The sequence below is a fragment of the Micromys minutus genome (assembly GCF_963924665.1).
Source record: "Micromys minutus genome assembly, chromosome: 1".
NCBI classification, from domain to species: Eukaryota; Metazoa; Chordata; class Mammalia; order Rodentia; family Muridae; genus Micromys; species Micromys minutus.
Genome location: NC_137969.1, coordinates 61,049,249 through 61,065,364, shown reverse-complemented (window position 1 = coordinate 61,065,364; position 16,116 = coordinate 61,049,249). Strand labels below are relative to the sequence as shown.

The 16,116-nt window shown below is 46.8% G+C and overlaps 1 protein-coding gene across 1 annotated transcript in view; it reads left to right on the top strand.

Moving 5' to 3' along the window:
• Positions 1–15,822: 15,822 nt before the first annotated feature.
• Positions 15,823–16,116, top strand: part of CAPN8 (calpain 8) — a gene marked incomplete at both ends in the record, with an annotated part of 60,623 nt that continues 60,329 nt past the window's right edge. The window contains one exon of the mRNA XM_080936791.1: positions 15,823–16,059. Coding sequence (XP_080792917.1) covers positions 15,823–16,059 — 237 coding nt within the window. The remainder of the gene's footprint in view (positions 16,060–16,116) is intronic.

Sequence of the window (16,116 nt, the reverse complement as noted above, 5' to 3'; positions counted from 1 at the left end):
ACACTCCCCACACACACCTACATACATGCACCATACCCATACATTTTTGACTTATAAAATATAGTAATGGTATATGAGTAGTAGCATAAATTTAGGGTTGGAGAGATGGCTCAGCGGTTAAGAGCACTGACTGATCTTCCAGAGCTCCTGAGTTCAATTCCCAGCAACCACATGGTGGCTCACAACCGTCTGTAATGAAATCTGATGCCCTCCTGGTGTGTCTGAAGATAGCTACAGTATACTTATATATAATAAATAAATCTTAAAAAATAAATAGAAAATTATAAAATTATACCTTTAATAATTATCTTATATACCACAATGAATATTTAATTAATGTGATTGATCACAGGATTTCCCCGATTTATTTTTCTTCATATTTGTTTATTAGGCCGTGAGACGTTATGTTTACATCATGGTAAGAGCAGATCACTAAGCTACCTGCAGGCCTTGGGACTGTACTGTTGTTTCCCTGAAGTAAATGCTGGGCTGAAATATGGTTTGCAGGGTGTTTATTAAGAATTGGCATCTGTGGGTATGAAGGGAAGGGAGAAATCAAATGTAGCACAGTTGTGGCAGAGCCTTGTCTACTCCCAAGGAGCACACTGGTCCATACACCATCTACCCGACACACTACAGTAGGTCTGGGTCTTTGCACTTGCCTTTTATTGCCTGTTGGATAAGAGCCACCCCAGTGGTTGGGCTGATGATTAAAAAACAGTTACATTCAGGCGGTTTATCATTTGTCTCACTGTAGAGAGCTACCTGACCCATCTAGCTTGACTGGTATCTTCTGAAGAGAGCAATAGCAAACAGAATACAGGGAGGTATATGATGCTGCATCCCAGTCAAGAGTTTGGGTCTGTTCCAAAAATAGAGGACTGGTTTAAATCAGGGAAACAGGAGGCACCATTGATTGGATGATCTATATCAACAGAAGGGTGCCTAAGGACAAATACAGAAAGGGCAAGACTGCAGTAATAAGAAAGATACATCACGTAGACACCAACCACAAGAAAGCCAGCATATCTCTGTTAATGTCAGACAAAATAGAGAGTTGTTAGAGGGCGAGGTGAGGTGTGTGTTATGGCAGAAGCTCAGATCACAAGAGACAGCGAGATGATCTGAAGGCGCATCGAAGGGCCAGGCTGAGAGGAACTTCTCCAACCAGCTGCCAGTGTAGATAGTTTATTTCTTTAGAGCAGGGTTGTTCAACCTGTGGGTCATGACCACTGGAAAACACGTATCTCTGATGGTCTTGGGAACTGAGACACCGCTTGGTAGCAAGATCACAGCTATGAAGTAGCAACAAAAATAAAGTTATGGTGTGTGTGTGTGGGGGGGTTCCTCGAAGACCATTGGGGATGTGTGTTTTCTGATGGTCATGACCCACAGGCTGAGAACCACAGCTTTAAAGTATTGTTGAGTAGTTAAACAAACAAAGAGATGCCATCAAGTTATGAAAGGACACAGTGGAAGCTTTAATTCATGTCACCGAGTGACGGACAAGATCCGTGCTATGTAATTGCTATCAAGGACCCACTGGAAAAGACAAAACTGTGCAGACAATACAAAGATTGCTGCTTTGTGTTTGGAGAGGGGAAGGAGAGCATGGAGGAGGTTTAAGGCAATGACACCATTCCTTAGATGCAGTGCAGCAGTGGTGGACGCTTGTTGGCATACATTGCTACAGGCCCACAGACAGTGCATAGTCCGAGATATTAACAGAACAGTGACTGTATCTGAGAGTGAGGGAGTGTGGGAACTTCATTTTTTTTCTTTATTTTTTTCTGCAAACCTGAAATGGACTTGGAGTCTCTAAAATTAAGGAGACTGCGTACAGTGATTCTTTTGGTATAAGTTGCAGAAATCGCCTCAGACTAAGGCCCAAAGCAAACATAAATATAGGATAGGACTGGGCCCTGCTGATTGATGGCTGCAGTCTAAGGCGTGAACAACATACGGAGCTCGATGCCAGGCTATGATGGGGCAGGATCTACCCAGAGGGCTCATTAGGAATATTAAGCAGTAAGCAGCCAGACTGGGAAAACACACAGTGGATCTAGCATGTGAGTTCAGCTTGGCAAAATCACCAGAGTGATGAGGAAGAATTGGGTAGATCTTTGGGGGGAGGGCTGCTGAGCTTCAGAGTAGGAGGCCCAGAGTTAAGCTCGACTGGCGTGAGTTGTCCTCTTTCCTTCCACAGCCCTGCTTTCTCTACAGTGGACTGAATCCTGCATATGCAACAGTCATCACATTGCTTTCACATACATAGCTGCCTATACACAGGAAATCCGTATAGCCAGCAGGGAGAAACTGAGTCAAAATGTGGTCCCAGAGTAGAACAGTGGCTGCCAGGGGCTGGACAGAGAGACGAGTAACTGGTTTCTTTGTTTGTTTTCCATAAGTTTAGGGTTTCATTCTGGGAAGATTAGAAATAGTTCTGTAGATGGGTGGTGGTGGCAGGGGCGGTGCTCTACAGTTTGGACGCATTGAGTGACACCAGTTCCAGCTTTGTTTCTGATGCTTTGATCAAGTAGCCCAACAGAAACAACCCGGAAAGAGAAGGTGTTCATTTAGCTCACAGTTCCAGGTTGTACCATTATTCTGGAAGCCAAGGAGAGAACTTGAAGCAGTCAGGAACAGAGAGGGAAATGAATGCGTACACTCTTGCTAGCGATTGGCACCCCTTCTGCATTTATAAAGTCCACAGTGGAATGGCTCTTCCATCAGCTGAGACAGAATCCCCCACAGTCTTGCCTGCAGGCCCAGCTTGATCTGGACAGCCCCTCATGGAGAATCTCCTCCCAGGGGATTATGGACAAAACTGACCCCAACACCACCAAACTATTCACTTGATAATGAGATAGAAAACTGCAGTAACGTGAAACCCAAAAGCTAAATGCAGTGCTCAGATCTCAGCAAGTGTGGCGCACAGTGGGAACAATAAAGTTAAACCTCAGGGCAGAGAAGCAGAGGCGTGGAGCGTTGCTCTCCAGATCTTGCTTCTTGCTACAGGCCTTCAATGACACCGTTAATTATACTGTTCAGATCATCTGTGTCTTCGTCTTTCTATCTGTTCATCTTATCAGTTGTTGGAGGTATTCGGTGAGTTACAATCTCACACTTAGATGTTGTATTTTGCCCCCCTTTTGACCTGTGGAGTTTTGCTTCACGCACCCCGAGGTTGTGTTGAGTATACAGAGTTAAACTAGTCAGTGTAGCTGTCCAGTCAATACACCGTTCACCTGTAGTTACCTCTGGCAATTGTTTGCTTTCAAGGGGGTCTCTGAGATGTTAGCTCAGCTGTACCTGTCTTCTCTAGTATTTTGCGCACCTTCCCTGTTCTTGCATCTTAACTTTTAATCTGCACCACTTGGTCATTTTGAGCTAGTCTAAGAATTAATTAATCAATTGACTTTTAGTTTTGGGCCAGCACCTAGAGCCTTGCTGGCTCATTTTTTATTGTCAGTTTGACATAAACCAGAGTCAACGGAGAAGAGGGAACTCAAGAATTGTCTTGATCAGATTGGCCTGCAGCAGTGTCTGAGAGATTGTTGAGGGCCCCTCCCACTGTGGGCAGCATCTTACCTAGGCAGGTGAGTCTGGGTTGTATGAGAAGCTAGTTGAATAAGCCGAAGAGCAAGCCAGGAAGTGTGTCCATCTGTGTGGTTCCTGCCACCCAGTTCCTGTCTTAAATTCCTTCCTGATTACCCTCAAAGTCAGACTGCAACCTGAAACCGTAAAAGGAAGTAAAGATATAAACCTTCCCCTCCACAAGCTGCTTTTGAGCAGGCTGCTTTATCACAGCAGCCAAATGAAACTAGAGCAGCTCTTGAGCCTATGCAGTACACAGAGCTACAGCAGAACAAGTATTTTGTTTTCAAAGCACAGTTACTAAGACCCAACGGCAGTACTGCTCTACTGGTGTCTAAACCTAGCACTTCCTTTTTCATTTGCTTTACTCCTTCTATGTTCCTTTTCTTTTCTGTGTGCGTTTTCCTTTTGATCAACTCTTTCAAATTATTCCATTTCACCTACAGACTGGTTACCTAGTTACTCTGCTAGTTATTTTTGGTGGTCACCCAGAACATAATGTCAGTCTTGCAGGGGTTGAGAGATCTGTCTCAATCTCCTATTCCTCTACACTGACAGTTACCCTGGAGGTTTGGTTAGATCCCACTTGTTTTGGAGAAGAAGACAGTAGCTCTCAGGTGGTTCGTGCCATCCTGTTTTAGCATATGACAAGGCAGCGATGTCCCGGGCACAGATGTTCAGAATGACAGGGAGGCTTGGGTGTCTCAGCATGCTCCATCCATCCCGAAGCTTCTTATTACTCTTCCCTCTGATCATGCCAGCATCCTTGGTGACGGCTGTTTCATCCAATATTCCATTAGGGGCCATAAAACGTCGACTTCTGTCACCTATTTCCTGACTAGCTGCAGTTCTTCCATGAGGAGAAAGATTATTAATTATTCCTATTTTATTTTATTTTTTAAATGGAATTCTGTTCTTTTTAAAAGTAATTTATTTATTTATTTTATGTGTATTAATACACTGTCACTGTCTTCAGACTCAGAAGAGGGCATCAGATCCCATTACAGATGGTTGTGAGACACCATGTGGTTGTTAGGATTTGAACTCAGGACCTCTGGAAGAACAATCAGTGCTCTTAACTGCTGAGCCATCTTTCTTATTTTATCCAGCCCTTATTTTTATTTTACATTAAATTTTTATTTACATCTATCTATCTATCTATCTATCTATCTATCTATCTATCTATCTATCTATCTATCTACATACCTACCTACCTACCTACCTATTTACCTACCTACCTACCTACTTACCTATTTGGGTCAAGGTGTAGCCCTGGGTGGCCTAGAATTCACTGTGTAGACTAGGCTGAACTTGAACTCACAGAGATCTCCCTACCTCTTCCTGCTGAGTGCTGAGTTAAAGGTGTGTATTAACACACTTGAGATTTGCAACTTGATTTCATTTATGTGGATGAGTGCTTTGCTTACAGGTATGTTCCTGTACTGTGTGTTTGCTGATGTTCACAGAGACCAGAAGAGGGCGCTGGATTCCCCAGGACTGGAGTCATAGATAGTTGTGAGCTGCCATGTGAGTACTGAGAATTGAACTCAGGTGCCCTGCAAGAGCAGACCCCTTAACCACTGAGCCATCTCTCCAGCTCTCATCCATGATTTGATTACCCAGAAATGCCATTCATAGGAAAGGCAGGGAAAATGCACAGTCTTTTCCCGTTATCAGTTTTAAATATCCCAATCACTTAAAAATAATAGGGTTTGTAGGTGTTTTCCAAAGCACCAGTGAGCTAAGAAGGGCAGTTGCTACAGAGACAATGCTAAACCAGGCAGATTTGAGCAAGCCCATAGGCTTGTAGGGAGCGAACTGGGTCCTAGGGGGCACCAGAGACCAGCAGCTGCTACACTGGGAGCAGCTTAACTTCTTTACCTTTCAACACTTGTTACCACTGATTTGAGCCAGCAATCTCCACTGATCTAACATGTGGTATCCCTATAATCTCTACAGAATACCCCTGGGTCCTTGCTTCATGTACCCTGGGGTGGTGTGTGTGTGTGTGTGTGTGTGTGTGTGTGTGTGTGTGTGTGTGTGAATCTCCCAGGGACTCCCAGTGGGAACCCAGCAGTCCCCATGGACTGGGACTTGAGACAAGATAGCAGCTTTCAATAGTTTTAAGTCTTTGGGAGAATTCAACATGTCACAAAATGATTACTGACCAGTTAAGCTAGTGGTTCTCAACCTGTGGGGCATGACCCCCTTTAGGTGCACATATCAGATCTTCTGAATATCAGATATATTATGGTCCATAACAGTAACAAAATTTAAATATGAAATTGCAATAAACTAATGTTATGTTCAGGGGTCACCACATCGTAAGGAACTGTATTAAAGGGTCACAGCATTAGGAAGATCAAGAACCACTGTTTGAAGCAGTGCCAAGAGTATCTTTGTACCTTAATATTAACTGAGACAAATGAGTTCCAAGTTTGCTTCTGCTATGGATGGGAATTGTGATGAAGCCTCCTTTCCCCACCTGTAGAACATGGCTAATGGTGATGGGCTGATGCACAAGCAGGAAATGGTACAAGGAAAGGCCCAGATGGTTTTGCTTTCTTGAGACAGGGTCTCGCTGTGTATCATTGGCTAGCCTGAAACTTGCTGTGTGTAAACTAGGCTGGTCGTGATGCATCACTCCAGCATCACTATGGCTGGCCACTTTAATTCCTCTTACAATCAAAACAACATCAGCAGCAGTACATCAGCATCAGCAACAGCAACAGCAACAACAGCAGTGACAGCAGCAACAGCAACAGCAAAAACAGCAACAGCAGTGACAGCAGCAACAGCAGCAGTAACAACAGCAGCAACAACAGCAGCAACAACAGCAGCAATAACAATAATAGCAACAACAGCAGCAACAGTAATAGCAACAGCAGCAGCAGCAGCAACAGCAATAGCAACAACAGCAGCAACAGCAACAGCAGCAGCAGCAACAACAATAGCAATAACAATAATAGCAACAACAGCAATAGCAACAACAGCAGCAACAGCAGCAGCAACAACAACAGCAGCAGCAGCAACAACAACAGCAGCAGCAGCAACAACAACAGCAACAGCAATAGCAACAGCAGCAGCAATAGCAACAACAGCAACAACAACAGCAATAACAATAATAGCAACAACAGCAATAGCAACAACAGCAGCAACAGCAGCAGCAACAACAACAGCAACAGCAACAGCAGCAACAACAACAGCAACAGCAACAGTAGCAGCAGCAATAGCAACAACAGCAACAACAATAGCAATAACAATAATAGCAACAACAGCAATAGCAACAACAGCAGCAACAGCAGCAGCAACAACAACAGCAACAGCAGCAGCAGCAACAACAACAGAAACAGCAACAGGAGCACCAGCAACAGCAATGACAGCAGCAACAGCAGCAATAACAGCAACAACAGCAACAGCAGCAGCAGCAACAACAACAATAAAACAACTCTTCAAATAAAGCTGAGAGTTAAAGGGAACCCACCATGCTTTCCAGAATGTCAGTCAGAACCCCGAAGAGCACATGCTGGTAGTGACAGAGCTTCTAAAAACCTCCATGATGGTTGGCAGAGTGGCCTTGACTGCCTGTTCTTGTGCTGTTCCTTCTATAGAGCAAGGCAAGGCTGGCACATGGGAGTGCTCACACACTAATCCCTAGACTGTGGAAACAGGGCTCTGGAGACTGTATTGGAAAACTGCCATCCTACACCACAGCAACCAACAGTTGGCCCTGTGAGGGGCCTCTAGGGCCCATGTGGCATGGTTCAAGGAAAGGTCTGGGACAATTAGGATCCCCCCTCTGGGGAATTTAGGCTGAGAAACAAAGGAATCCTCCTTCTCTTAGTAGAATGAGAGTCAACCCTGGAGAGGCTGTGAAGGACCAGTGGTGCTGGTGGGGTCCTAGTTGTTCTGGGACAAAGACAGTGAGTGTCTCAGGAGGCTAGCTGGGAGCAGGACTGGACTAGATGGTTGGCCTATGCCAATAGAGGAACAGTGGACTGAGGACCTGTATGTCCTTCTGGGTCTCCAATGATGTGCTTAACCGTCCAAATAACCTTCTTTCTGAGATTTGGAGGTTCAGCTCCATGCGTTCTTTGGTCCTTGACTTCCCATTCTTAGGCATAAGACTTATTTTATTTATTTCATGTATATGAGTAAACCATAGCTGTCTTCAGACACAGCAGAAGAGAAAATTGGATCCAATTACAAATGTTGAACTACTGGTGGGAACTGAACTCAGGACCTATGGAAGAGCAGATAATGCTCTTAACCGCTGCTCCATCTCTCCAGCCCCGGGCCTAACTCTTCTTAATCCACCTTTTGCTCACAACCTGGATGACCCACAATCAAACTGCAATAGTTCAAAGATATTCCCTATGAATCTCTCTTTAAAGGAAGAAGCTAAACAAACCCTCCCTGATGAGAGCAGGCTGGGTACAACCATTGTTTTAATAGTAGAATAAATCATAAGTAATTGTGTGTCATTTCAGACTCAGCCTTTTCTTGGGATCATGTGATCTGAAATATGGCAGTTCCTGTGTCATGAGGACACACAAGCATCCCATGGAAAGTCCCACTGCTGCTATAGGTATGTCTGTGACCCCATGGCAGCTACGTGTGTGAGTCATCTTGATTCTAGCTCTCTCCTCTCCCCTCATGCCATCTGTTAATGTCAGCCCCCTTCCTTCCCCATATCTTCCCAAAGCTGAGCCCCATGAAAGACTCTCCAGGCTTTCTCCTCAGAAACTGTGGGATAATAAATGTTTGCTGTTCTAGACCATTAAGTTCGGGATAATTGGTTAGTAGTAATAGATAAATCACACACATGTGGATTGGCCTCACATTAAATTAATGCTCTCCAACTCAAATGCCCCCAAATGCTGCCTTCTATAATTATGTATCTTGTTCTTTCTCTTAGGCGAAACCTCTCTTCCCCTATTTCTTCCCTCCCTCACCCCCTGCCTCCTTTTCTTGCTTTCCTAATGGCCTGACTACCTATATCCAAAAGAAAGTCAAACCGATTGGCACTCCCAGGCCCTGTGCTCACATCTCTCTCCCCACTGGATCTGTAATCATACCTGTGGCCTGCTGCACTCCTTACAGAGGCCAGCCTCTTCCCCTACACTCTCGGTATAATCTCTTCTTCTAGGGTCTCCCTTCTGGAACCCACCCCCTCTCCCCTCCTAGCCATTTTAGGAGGAAAGGTCACTAACCTGTGTGTCTAATCCGCTACTTGCAGGTCAAATGTAAGGAGGGCTGAGTCAAACATTGGATGAGTAATATCAGCAGCCCCAGGGTTCTGGCCCATGGTTTCACCCTGAAAATCAGTCTGAAGGGTCAGTAGGCAAGAGACAGTGAATATACACATTGATTTCATTAATCTTTATTGTGAAAAGAAAAGCAGAATCCAGATGTGGTGGTGCACATCTGTAACTCTAGCACTTGGATATCCAAGGCTGGAGGATTACCTATATTTCAAGGTCAGCCTGAGCCATGCAGTCTGGACTTGCTCAGTCTGAACAACAGAGTAAAGACTGTTTTAAAGAGCTGTGTTGAGGTGGTGGTGGTGGTGGTAATGTTGGTAATGGTGGAGAAGGAGGTGGTGGATGTGGTCGAAGTGGTGGAGGTGGTGATGGTGGAGTGATCCAGGTATGTCTGTGACCACTTGGCATCAGGGACTATCGGTAAGGAAGACTATCAGTGAGGTACCCAGCAAGAACAACCTCCACGTCCCTGTTTTTCAGGCTGCATGTGGAGTCTGCGAAGGGCTTGGGACCTTGAAGCATTCCAGCTCCCTGTCCATGACCTTTTCTAAATCCATAAGAACCCCACGTGCATGCCACTGCTTTCTAGAGAAGTTCCTTTTTAGAGGAAATGCCAACGTGTCCCCAGTTTCCTAGACGGTGACTTCTGAGGCGCCCCAGTGTGGGGGATGTGAGGCCAGGGTAGTGGTGTCAGGATGACCATCTTGCTGAGAGACACCGGAAGCTCTCCCTGCTTGCCTCTGCTTACAGTCTTCTCTGCTTCTGACCCCAGATCTGGGCTCCCCCCTCACACCATCCAGTTTACTAACACAAGTCATGTGTCAGATTCTTCAGGCCCTCTGAGGTCAAGGTTCAGACCTACAAGACAGCCCACTCCTTAGATCTTGTTGCTAATGTTGGGTACCCACTGTGCCACACCTGTTCAGCTCGATCAAATCTAAGTTAGTTTTTTTTTTTTTTTTTTTTTTTTTGAGATAGGGTCTTGTCTTGCTATATGGAGCAGGCTAGATTCAAATTCAAGATCCTTCTACCTCAGTCTCCGAAGCAATGGGATTATATTACATTGAGTGTGCTGCCACCCCCTGCACCACTTGGTCACAAATGAAGGTCCCTAAGACATTCATCCCAATGATCTGAATAGCTTATCCGACCTGAACCAGAGTAGATGTACCTACTGAGGTGCTAATTTAGTATAGAAGAATACAACTCACAAGTAGCGGTGGGACTGGGGGTGGGGCTGAGTGTGTGGGGAGGGGGTGGAGCTTCAAAGCCCTCCCTAGCATGCCACATGGTTCACAGCCTGGAGGTTTTCCAACCACATCATTACGCTCATAGCATAACTGGATGGAGAACTTTCCTTCCTGGAGGATGGGAAGCCAATGCAAGTTCTGGGCTCCTAGTAGCCTTTTTGATTTTTGTTTGTTCGTTTATTTATTTTTTTTGTAACCACCCCTGATCCGGGAGCCCACCCAGAGACACTTCATTAAAAGCAACAATGTTTTCCACCCAGGAAGTTCCAAGGGATTTAGAAACTCTATGTTAGGAACTTGTTATTGGCATAAAGGATGCTCCTGTTATTCCTAATTGCTTGGGGGAAATTCCAGGGGTTTTAGGGACTCTGTGCCAAAAGAAAGACAGAAAGAGAAAAGAGAGAGACAGGACAGAGAGGCGCGCGCGCGCGCGCGCACACACACACACACACACACACACACACACACACACACACACACGGTGTATGTGGTGGAAGAGGAAGCTGACCACATTTCTTCATCTTTGCCCATCTCCCATCACCCATAGCCTCACAGAGATGGTAGCTTGGGAACCAGATCCTCCTTTGTCCAACTTTGATGCTGTTTGTTATCCTACTCAGGTCTGGACCAGTTCTTGGTCGGTTACAGAAGCTGCCTTCTAACTATGAGAAAATGTCCTTGCCAGGTAATCGCTATCAGGGTCCCTCCATATCTCTTCGTCTTGCCCCTCCTCCACTGCACCACAGTGCATCACAGATATACGCAGGGCTCAGCGCATAGTCTTTCTCACCCCACTCTGTGTGCAGGGTCTTCCTCGCTGGCACTGCTCTCCTGCATCCTGCATCTCATGTGCCCGTTTCTCACAGCAAGCCCTTTCACACCTGGAAGCCTCTTTCCCAAATCCCTCCTCATACACCTGGACCTCATAGTCCATCATTCCGCCTTGATTGCCACATTACTTTGCAATGGTTTGATAGGAGCAGGCTGTGTTCATTTGTCCTTTGGTTCCTCTCTCATCTGTGGCCCCTGCCCTCCTAGTGCTATCACGAGTGGTGCATCCCATCTCGTCCTGTTATTCAGATGCCTTGGAAATTGTAGGTCTTCGTGGGGAGAAGATAGCAAGATTTCAAATCAGAAGACTTGGCCTCGAATTTGCAACATGAGTGACCTTGGAGGAGTCTGGCTGTGGGCTTGCTGGGCGTCTGACCAGCCATTCCATGTAACCAGTTTACTCCCCGGAAGTGTTTAACCACCCTCTCAGCCAAGCTGCTTCAGCCGGGCTGGCATTGGCCACTGGAGGGCAATCTTAGCCAGCCTCCCAACTGCGCTTCACTTGGTCCCTTCTTGCCAGAGATCAGGGCCTGAGGTATAACCTCAAGGTTCCATGAGTGATGCCACAGACCTGCTGAAGGATATACCCCGATACTGCCACTTGGTCAACTTTCTCTCTTTGGTGTAGCTAGAGTTATAGCTAGAGAAGGTTCTGCACACAGCCCCAGGACCCTGCAACGTAATGAGCCATTTGATGTCCTGGGCAGATGGGAAGCCAGCCTTGTACTCATTACTCCTTCCCTCCCTCCCTCTCCCTCCGGTGTCCTTCTTTCCTTCCCACAACCCCACCCTCATTATTATGCCATCTAGTCTGGCATCAGATTCACTCAGGCTGTCTGAGCCTCCCGAGAGCTGACATTTCAGGCATGAGCCACAATGCCCTGCTCTATTTAGATTTTTGTGTTGAGATGTAATAGCGCACATGACAGGGGCACCGTTGTTTCTAGCCATACGTTTAAAGAGCTAGGTTCAGTTGTGTAGCCATCACACCTCTTGCTAAGACCAGCGCTACAAAAAGAAGCCGTCAGTCCTAATCTCCCATCTTCCCAGTCCTGGAAGTCACTTTCTGTCTCCATGGCTTCGCCTGCTTTGAAAGTCTCAAGTAATTAGACATGATGGTCAATCTTAATGTCAACTTGACTGGGTTGAGGAGTGCCTGAGAGAAGAACAAAGCATTCTGGGAATGTGAAGGCATTTTCAGAGTCTGCAAACTAAGGGGGGTGGGACTTGACTTGAATGTAGATGGCCCCATATTTAAGAAGGCTTGGAGGTCAGAAAATAGGAAGGACAAACTGAAGAACCTTCTAGACGTCAGCCATTCCTGTTCTGGCACTGCTCTGATGGGAGTTGCTCAGTTCTGTCAGACTCTCCCTGCCATAGGGATGAAAACGCTGGAACTTGATTGTTCCATGTTTCACGACAGTGACTTGGAGAGTGACCTGTCTTCAGTGATTAGCTTCATTTAATTTGCGTAAAGTTTCAGTGCAGCTGCAGTGCTTCAGTCTTGGGGGATGGAATTCGGGGCTTTGCTTTTGTCGAGCAAACGTACTCTTCTCTGTCCCGCCCCATCTCTTGCTGGGTCTTCTCGGCTAGCCTTGAGCTCACCGTCTTCCTGCCTTTGCCTCCCAAGTGCCGAGTTCCCAGGTGTGTGACATCACACTGCATTCATTTTTGATGACTAAATACTGTTCCTTTCTTGTTCTCTGGATAGGCTACATTTTTGTGTGCTCACCCACTGATCGGTGTGTGTCTGTTTCTCCCCTTTGTCACGAGGCACTCTTCACATACGAGGCATGAATGGACCTCTCCTTTCTACTCTCTAACGGTAGAGTGCTGCTGAGAGCTACCATGCACCTCCCCAACTGCCAGACTGTTCCCCAAAACATCTGTACTCCTTCCCATCTCCGCCAGCCATGTAAGAGAACCCTGGAATGCTCTAGGCACTGAGTCCAGCTCTCGCTTCCCTCAGCATTCTGAACACGGGAGGCTCAGGAGACAAATCTGCCTTCATGAATTCCGTTTCCAGCATTGTAGTTATGCAAGACAACAAGCTTTACAAATTTTAATTGCCCGAGAAGCATACTTGGGCCCTTGGGTGCAACCAAGGTGATCTATCTTTCCTGCTGAGGGGGATACTACTGCCTGGCTCCCTGTAGCCAAGGAGGATTTGTCTGTGGGTGAGATTCAGGGGCTGATTTGACTGATATTGCACTCGGGCTATTTGCCAAGAGGTGCTTTTATTAAGTAGGAGCTGCCAGGCAGGTGTCTGCACAGGCTCCTTGCCTCCGTAATGGATCCTGAGGCTTCCTGGCAGGGAGCTGGCTCTGTCTCTTGCAGCTGTCTGGGGCTTGAAGTAGGGAAGACATCTGTCCAGATGGACAGAGTCTGTGGGTACAGGTTGCTTCCTCCTTGGTGCCTGGCTGGATAACAGGGAGACATGTCTGCTGGAGAGGGGCTGCTGAGCTGGGACCTCCCCCCTCCTCCATTTACCATTCTTTTCGTGACTGGGCAAATGAGGGCTCTATTTGCAGAGGCTCAGACCTGCCTGCCTGAGGAGGGAGGGCTTCTTGGTACAGCATCTGCATTGGGAACTAGGCAATTTAGGAAGGGGGAGTAGGAAGGAATAATAGATGGCTAACCCCAAAGGAGCTCCCTTGTGGGGAAGCAGAATTACCAGCTGTGCAGCTTCTGTGCTTGGAAGAAGAAGGGCTTTGCTCAGTTTTGTCAGTCTGGGGGAGGGGGGAGTGCTTTTGGGAAGCCTAGGAAAGAAACACAGAAGGAAAAGAAAACCTCCTGTGAGATCTTTATTAATTAATTAACTACTGACCCTGTATGGGGTTGCCAGGTCTGTGACATCTTGCTTTCATCTATTTATCTACTGGAAATCTAGATATGTGGTTGTTTCTTCATATAACAAATATTTACTGTGTTTCTAGGAGCCTAGAGACTGAATGACGAATAAAACTGGTCCCGATAAGTGCCCTTGTGAGAAGTAAAGCCTGCCTCAGCAGAGACCTTTAATTCCACCAATGAATGGCGGGAGTGCTGAGCAAGGCCTTGCCTGCTCATCAGACAGCGTGAAGGGGGCGGGGCTAGGTTTGCCGGTGGGGTTGGGGAAAACCTTTCCTGGGGTCCTTAGGATGAGCAGATGGCAGAGAAGAAGAGTAGTTCAGTTTGGCAGGAACAGCAGCGCACACAAAGCCCTGAGGTGGGACATACACGGCATCCCATAAACAGAAAGCAAAAATAAAATTTCCTCCTGGGGAAGAACACGGAGGAAAGAGAGCCGGGGACAGGCGGCAAAGTCAGCAGGGCTGGTGTGTGCTTGGGCTCCCACTAGCCACGCAGAAGCCCCGTGCTCTCCTTAGCTTGCTGAGAATGGTCAGAAAACTATGTTGGAAACGACCACAGTGTTCCTATGACTCAGGACGAATTTCAGATAACTAGGTGATAGAGTCAGGAATAAAAATAACCCCCACCCCCTAATTAGGGCCACAGGGTTTCTAGAATCTTCAGTGTTCCAGGCAACTTCAGGGGATGGGATGAAGCTGGGATTCTGTTTTAGAGGAAGGGCGGGTCAGTCTTGCACAGGGTGAAAACTTAGCTGTGGACCCTCAATAGGCCCAACACTGAGTGAGCGTTGATTCAAAGGAAAAGAGATACTGAGGGAGTAAAGGGGGGGTCCCCTGAAGCATGGGGGAAGCCAAAGCCTTCAGATAACTGCCTTGAAGGTCATGCTGACCTTGTATTTCTGATGAATCACAGTGGGAGGTAAATGTGTTTTCTGCTCAGAAACACCGAGCTCAGGGCTGAACACACACTGGCCTTCACCATGAAGACTGGCTGGCCTTAGAGGCCATCGGGTTCAGAGTCCAGCGTGAACTCTTGTTTTAGAATCATCTGCAGGTGAGTGGTCTAAAGACTGTGATATGTGTTCTTGAGACTTATCTCAGAACTACTAAATCACAATCATCTTATATTTTATTTTATTTCATCTTAGAGACAGGGTCTCTCATGCAACCCAGGTTGGATTTGAACTCACTATTTAGCCCACAGTGACCTTGGACTTCTTATCCTCTCATCTCTACCTCTGAATTAGACTGTCCTGCTTGTGTGGCAAGCCCTCTATCCCGAGGCATCTTACTGCCCCCAGAACTCTCTTAGAGCTCCTGGCAATAATGCGGGTTACTAGGGAGACCATCTTGTGGGTAAGTGGTTCAGAGAACTCTTGTCACACTGTCTTGGTTGCCTGTGTCTTTGTAACAGATAAACACACATGACTGGAAAGGGCAGACCTTGAGGAAGGAGCAATGGCTTAAGGTTTGAGCAAGCACTAGCTGTTCTTTCAAAGACCTGCGTTTGGTTCCTAACACCTACACGGAAGCAAACAAGGGTCTGTAACTCCAGTTCTGGGGACTCCAGCACCCTCTTCTGGCCTCCAAGGACAGATCACTTATTTAGGGCACAGGTTTACATGCAGGTAAAGCGTCATGCACATTAAAGATAAAAGAGCAGAGGGCTATTCTCTTTCTGATCTGGAGACCCACAAACCTAAGTTATTTCTACCGGACTAAAACCAAGGTGTGGGCAGGGCTTCTGGAGAAGTCATCTCTGCCTTATCCAGCTTCTGGAGACTTCTGATAGTCTCCACTGTGGCACCTGAACAGTTTGTGAACAGCAGGAGAAGGTGGGGCAGATTTACTTGCACCTTGGGCACATATTTGACTCTGTTTATGACTCATGTCCCTTTGGAACAGGGCCTCCCTCAGGTGGAAAGTTTACATGCTCCGCCTCCCCGTGAGCTGTCTTATAGGGCAGCATCCCCATAGGGCAGATGTCTGAGACGGACACTGTCACCCTACAGGACTCACAGCCAGGTCATGGCAGCCCTGGCAGCTGGAATATCCAAGCAACGTGCAGCTGCTGAGGGTCTTGGCTCTAACCAGAATGCTGTGAAGTATCTGGGCCAAGACTTTGAGATCCTGAGAAGACAATGCTTGAACTCAGGGGTCCTATTTAAAGACCCAGAATTTCCAGCATGTCCATCAGCCTTGGGCTACCGGGATCTTGGACCAGGCTCCCCAGAAACTCGAGGCATCATATGGAAGCGACCCACGGTAAGGCAACAGGGGAGTGACCATGGCAAGACACAATTGAGTGTCACACAGGGTAGA